Source organism: Lycium ferocissimum, chromosome 12, assembly GCF_029784015.1.
Source record: "Lycium ferocissimum isolate CSIRO_LF1 chromosome 12, AGI_CSIRO_Lferr_CH_V1, whole genome shotgun sequence".
NCBI classification, from domain to species: domain Eukaryota; kingdom Viridiplantae; phylum Streptophyta; class Magnoliopsida; order Solanales; family Solanaceae; genus Lycium; species Lycium ferocissimum.
In genome coordinates, this window is record NC_081353.1 from 21,635,221 (window position 1) to 21,642,428 (window position 7,208).

The following is a 7,208-nucleotide window of genomic DNA, read 5'->3' on the forward strand; positions in this document are numbered from 1 at the left end:
CATTACCTAATCATTTTGTTTCCAAGTCATCATCACAAAGAATAATTATGTATTCTAATTGAATTTGGTAGAAACGAAATTGCATCGTAAAAAAGAATAGGTTTGCACGAAGGGCCTTTTAAGAATTCAATACTTTAATTCCACTAACTCTTCAATTATTTCCAAATCATTATAAGATATAAATAATGCCCCAATTTCATATACTAATCCTATAGAATAGGAAGATACACCTTGTTAGGCTTCTGAAATTTTGATTTAAATGGATAGCCAATTTCGTTCAGCTATTAGGAAGCAAAGCTGAAGCAAAGCTATTCACCTTAAACTTCTCAAACTTTCAAGCCACCGTAAGAATTGAATAACCACCCCTGCTTGTTCTCCTATAAATTTTGTGCCGCCACTATTCAGGAAACCTTTCTGTTTTGAATACATATAATTTTTTTTCCTTTTCCTTTTCCTTTTCCTTTTTGGGCTTGGCCCACTAAATTCCTTCTTTTCAAATTTTCTTTTTAATTCTTATTTCGAATTTCTTTTTCTTTTAAATCCCTTTTTAGCTAAAATTACCAATTAAGCCCTTATTTAAAAAAATTGGGTTATTACATTCTCCACCACTTAAAATAACGTTCGTCCTCGAACGGATCTAGATCATACCTGTCGCGTCAAATAAATGGGGATATTTATCTCGCATATCCATCTTAGACTCCCAAGTAGCCTCCTCGGTTGGATGATTACGCCACAACACTTTGACTGAAGCTACCTTCTTCGACCTCAATTGTCGCACTTGCCTATCAAGAATAGATATCGGACCCTCCTCATAAGTCAAATTTTCATCGAGCTCCACATCCTCTAGTTGAATCTTGTGGCTATCATCACCAACATATCGTCTTAGCATAGACACGTGAAATACAGGATGAATAGCAGATAACCTCGAAGGTAAAGCAAGTCTATATGCCACCAACCCAATTCGATCCAAAATCTCATAAGGACAAATGTACCTAGGACTTAACTTACCTTTCCGACCGAATCTCATAACTCCTTTCATGGGGATACTTTTAGAAAGACTTTTTCCCCTTCATGAACTCCATATCACGTACTTTCTTATCTACATAGGACTTTTGTCTGCTTTGTGCTGTCCGAAGCCGTTCTCGTATCAATGCAACACTTTCCAAGGCTTGCCGCACCAAATCTGGACCTAATAGTTGTGCTTCACCCGGTTCGAACCATCCAACTGGTGAGCGACACCTGCGACCATATAGAGCCTCAAACGACACCATCTGTATACTCGATTGGTAGCTGTTATTATAAGCAAACTCTGCCAAAGGAAACTGATCGTCCCATTGACCACCAAAATCAATCGCGCAAGCTCTAAGCATGTCCTCTAAAATCTGAATAACTCGCTCAGACTGTCCATCAGTTTGTGGATGAAAAGCTGTACTCAACTCGACCTGTGAACCCAACGACTTCTGAAAAGACTTCCAAAACTCAGCAGTAAATTGTGCACCTCGATCAGATATTATAGAAATAGGCACACCATGAAGTTGTACTATCTCACGGAAGTAAATATTTGCTAACGCTGCTTCCGCGGTATGAGTAACCCGAACTGGTATAAAATAGCGATTTGGTGAGTCTATCCACAATCACCCAGACTGAGTCATGTTTCTTGAAAGTATTCGGCAAACCAACTACGAAATCCATCGTAATCCTTTCCCACTTCCACTCTAGGATAATCAAGTTTTGCATTACTCCACTGGGTTTTTGATGTTCATAGTTGACCTGCTGACAATTTAAGCAACTTGTCACATGTTTCAAAATATCAACCTTCATACCTTTCCACCAATATAATCCACGCAAGTCTTGGTATATCTTCGTAGCACCTGGGTGGATGGATTATCGCGAGCTATGAGCCTCTTCAAGAATTAGTTGCTTCACATCACCCACCATAGGAATACACAGTCTACCATGACAACGTAACACGCCTTCGCCATCAATAGAGAATGACTTAACGCCCCCATTTTGTACTCGATCTCGCGATCTAGCAAGACGGGGATCTTCATATTGGCAAGCCTTGACTTGCCCCACTAAGGACGATTGTGCCACCATAACTACAAATAACCTACCCTGTACTGTATGATCAATCCAAACTCCGCGGTTGGCTAATGCCTGAATATCCTTAGCCATAGGTCGTTCTTCGTCATCGCAAATTGGGCCATTTGCCGTCCATAGACTTTCTACTCAAGGCGTCGCCACCACATTCTCCTTACCGGGATGATACAAAATAGTAAGATCATAATCTTTAAGTAACTCTAACCACCGTCGCTGTCTCAAATTCGGATCTCTTTGCTTGAATATGTATTGCAAACTCTTGTGATCAGTATAGATTTCACACGGCTCACCATAAAGATAGTGACGCCAGATCTTGAGTGCAAATACTACTGCGGCCAATTCTAAGTCATGAGTTGGATAATTCTTCTCATGTTTCTTTAGCTGTCGAGACGCATAAGCTACCACTTTACCATTCTGCATCAAGACACAACCCAACCCGACTCGAGATGCATCACAATAAATGGTGAAACCACCCTCATCAGTAGGTAAGGTCAAAATCGGCCGTAGTCAATGCAGTCTTTAATTTCTGAAAGCTTTCTGAACATTCATCTGACCACTGGAAGACCAGACCTTTTTGAGTTAAACGTGGCAATGGAGCAGCTATCTTCAAGAAACCCTCCACAAACCTTCTATAATATCCAGCTAGTCCCATGAAACTGCATATCTCTGTGGGAGTAGTAGGTTGAGGACAATCTCAAAATGCTTCAGTTTTCTTTGGATTAACTTGAATCCCATCTTGGGACACCACGTGTCCTAAAAAGGAAACTGTGCTCAACCAGAACTCACATTTTGAGAACTTGGCATAAAGCTTTCGTTCCTTAAGTGTCTGTAGCATAATTCTCAAGTGTTGTCCATGCTCAGCCTCACTTCGAGAGTAGACCAAAATATCATCAATGAACACAATCACAAAATGGTCTAAGTATGGCTTGAATACCCTGTTCATGAGGTCCATAAATGCTGTGGGGGCATTAGTCAGCCCGAATGACATCACCAAAAATTTGAAATGCCCATATCTGGTCCGAAAAGCTGTCTTGGAGATATCCTCGGTCTTGATTCTCAACCGATAATAACCTGATCTCAAGTCGATTTTGGAAAAATGAGTAGCACCCTGCAGCTGATCAAACAAATCATCAATACGAGGCAATGGATATTTATTCTTAATTGTCGCTTTGTTCAGTTGCCTGTAATCAATGCACATTCTCATCGTTCCATCTTTCTTTTTCACAAATAACACAGGTGCACCCCAAGGCGATACACTAGGCCTAATGAACCCCTTATCAAGAAGCTCTTGGAGTTGAACCTTCAATTCTCTCAGCTCAGCAGGAGCCATACGATATGGAGGAATAGAGATAGGTTGAGTCCCTGGAACTAAATCAATGCTAAACTCGATTTCCCTCATCGGGGGTAGGCCGGGTAAGTCTTCGGGAAATACATCCGCAAATTCGCGAACAACAGGAACACTATCAATAGTAACATTCTCTGCTCGAGTATCATGAATGGTAGCAATAAAACCCAAACACCCATGATTAATCATTCGGCGTGCCTTTACATAAGATATTATTTTTCCTTGAGTCACGAGTCATGCCTTTCCACACTAAGGTTCTCCAGAAAATTAAAACGTATAAGCTTAGCATAGCAATCAATCGATGCATAACATGATGCCAACCAATCCATGCCCATAATCACATCGAAAGCGGACATCGGTAACACACATAGATCAACTACGGTGTCCCTGCCCCCGAAATGTATATCACACAATCTCTATAAACTCTATCCACTAATATACTCTCCCCCACTGGGGTTTATACTACATATGGCACATTAATAGACTCAACTCCCCGTTCTAAGAATATAGCAAAAGAAGGAGATATATACGAATACGTAGAACCGGGATCAATAAGAGCCTATGCACCATGAGAACCAATAGTAATAATACCTGTGACTACTGCATTAGATGCCTCAACATCTTGTCTGGTCATAGCAAAGAATCTCGGTGGTCCTCTCCCTCCCTGAGCAACCTGTGCACCCCCGTCGTCCCCGTCCACGAACACCCCCGTGGAGCGGTCTAGTTAGGGCCGAATCGACCTCGTGTAGCCGTAGTACTTCCCTGCGGCTGTGTAGTAGCTCGACTAGCACCAGAATTTCCTTTAGGACAATATTTAGCAATATTCCCCTTTTCACCACAAGTAAAACAAGCCCCATCTGCCCCAAAGCAACGACCACTGTGATTTCTACCACTGTTAGAACACCTCGGATGATAACCTGACTGATATGAGTTATTACCCTTCCTCTGCATCTGCTCGCCGGGCCCGTCTAGCCGAATAACCACTAGAAGACCGCACCACCGATTCCGACCGAGTAGATCTGGACTGCCCATGATAAACACCACTCTTGCCCCCAGATGGAGCACCACTAAACCCACTCGTGTTACGTGACTTTTTGTTTTCACGCTCAACTTTATCCATCTCTTGATAGGACTCGTAACGGAGAGCGAGTGTCAACTACACACACAATAGGTACCATATCGCACATCTCGTACCACAGGACCACGATAGCGATGCTCAAGTCCATTCACAAATCGTCTCACCTTCTCTCTCGGATCCTCTACCAAATAAGGTACATACCTGGACAAATCTGTAAACTTGGGCTCATATTCTGTAACGGTCATAGTTCCCTGCCGTAGATTATTGAACTGACGTCTTATGTCATCTTGCTTGCTTAATGGAATAAACCTGTCCTTAAACAGTGCTAAAAATTCTGACCAAGTAATAGGTGGTAACCCTGCTTGTCTACCTCTCTGAATCGAAATCCACCAAGACTCTGCAGACCCTGAGAATAAGAAAGTGGCAAATTCCACACCACGAGTCTCCTTCAGCCCCAACGTAGTCAATATCTTTTCACAACGATCAATGAACTTCTGAGGTTCAATAGAAGTTGGTGAAGCATCAAACTCGGTGGCTTAAGATCCATGAAATTCTTAAACTCCTTAGATTGCCCTGCAGACTGGACAACTTGTTGAGGGGCCAACTGAGGTGTTTGATTAGCCGCAACATTCAACCGAACTTGAGCTTGTGCTTGTGAAGTAGCCTCGAGGACCACAAATTCCACCATGATTGGGCGCCAATGCCTCCAACACATTCAATAATGCGGTCGGTACATCCGCGGGCATAGCAATAGTAGGGGCAGCAGCTGGTGCCGGTGGAGTGTTCTGAACCACTTGTTCCTGCACTTGCTCTGACGCAACTCGGGGCTGACCCCCATTCACAACTTCAGGCTGAGGAGTGGCCTGAGTCCTAGTCTGAGCTCTAGTTTGATGAGCACTAGCTTGTCTACCACCGCGGGTAGCACTCTGTCCAAAGACCACGTTTAGCAGATGAAGATGCGCGTTTCTTAGCCATCTGCGAAATAAATATTACAAGGTTAAACTTGATTCAACTCACGCACGAACAAGGAATGAAAGAAGGGAAAACTTCCTAGATGTCCAGTAGTCTCAAGGTCATAAGTATGGGCGCCTACATACCCATGAAGAAGCATACACAATGTCCCAATATCATCAAGAAGCATACACAATGCTAAGGGAAGCATACACAATGCCCAATATAATCAAGAAGCATACACAATGCCCCAATATAATCAAGAAGCATACACAATGCTAAGGGAAGCATACACAATGCCCCAATATCATGGCTCACAGCTATATCACATCACAAAATAATTTATAAAGAGAGTTTTGGATTATTTGAAAATAAAGTATATCCGGCTGGCCTGGACCACCGATTCTGCCAAGCGCACGCTCGTCCCAACACATGGACCAGGCAGAAAAAACATATTTTTAAAACGGGTTTTGAAAAGCAAGTACCCAAAGCTTAAAGTCTCACTTACCTCGCTAACGACAGTTCCTCAACCTTGCAACGTCTAGAACACCAACCACACGAAATTTAATGGCCTCGATCTATGCAAAAAAAATATTGATTACTAATGTCAATTATGCTAGTCGGGGTCAAATCTCAATATTCCTAACTTCCGAATTAGAGCTAAATCCCGATATCTCAATCTCTGCTCTCAATGTGTAATGCACTTATCCACTGTATTAATATTTCATCCAACGTAATGGTTATAACGTATTAAAAATAAAGAATAGAACATAAGCACTGTATGTAGGTTTGAAGAGTGCTTTGCATATTTACATAAAGATTTCTTCTATAGTATTAACTTTTGATCTAACCAAAACATTCACCCATCATTACCTAATCATTTTGTTTCCAAGTCATCATCACAGCAATAATTATGTATTCTAATTGAATTTGGTAGAAACAGAATTGCATCAGTAAAAGAATGGGTTTGCACAGTGGCCTTTTAAGAATTCAATACTTTAATTCCACTAACTCTTCAATTATTTCCAAATCATTATAAGATATAAATAATGCCCCAATTTCATATACTAATCCTATAGAATAGGAAGATACACCTTGTTAGGCTTCTGAAATTTTGATTTAAATGGATAGCTAATTTCGTTCAGCTATTAGGAAGCAAAGCTGAAGCAAAGCTATTCACCTTAAACTTCTCAAACTTTCAAGACACCGTAAGAATTGAATAACCACCCCCAACTTGTTCTCCTATAAATTTTGTGCCGCCACTATTCAGGAAACCTTTCTGTTTTGAATACATATAATTTTTTTTTTCCTTTTCCTTTTTGGGCTTGGCCCACTAAATTCCTTCTTTTCAAATTTTCTTTTTAATTCTTATTTCGAATTTCTTTTTCTTTTAAATCTCTTTTTAGCTAAAATTACCAATTAAGCCCTTATTTAAAAAAATTGGGTTATTACAGTCCCATGGTAATGCAGAGCTGTCCTTGGGTCATTTATCCGAGATTCTTCTTCAAGGTACTCTCTTACAACGGCCTCTTCATTCCATGTTACTAAAACGAGAAAAGAAAACGAGCAGCTTAAGTTAGAAATAAAAAAGCTTAAGTCTGACCTTCGGGATTCTGACTCTTTTGAAGGGCGCTTTGATGTTGCGCCTGGAGGATGCAGTTTATGCACTACAGCATCGGGATAATGCAATGTAGCATTGAGCACATCCTATGTGGACCTTCAAGGTTGTTTTAA

The 7,208-nt window shown here is 41.1% G+C and overlaps 1 protein-coding gene across 1 annotated transcript; it reads right to left on the minus strand.

Annotated features, from left to right (window-relative positions):
• Nucleotides 1-2,794: 2,794 nt before the first annotated feature.
• LOC132039113 (uncharacterized) lies at nt 2,795-6,934 on the minus strand. Its single transcript, XM_059429653.1, has 7 exons — nt 6,927-6,934; nt 5,164-5,498; nt 4,688-5,058; nt 4,384-4,601; nt 4,204-4,337; nt 3,335-3,579; nt 2,795-3,214 (listed from the first exon to the last, which is right to left on the minus strand). The coding sequence occupies exons 1-7, from the start codon at nt 6,932-6,934 to the stop codon at nt 2,795-2,797; spliced, it is 1,731 nt and encodes a 576-aa protein (XP_059285636.1).
• Between the last annotated feature and the right edge of the window lie 274 nt (nt 6,935-7,208).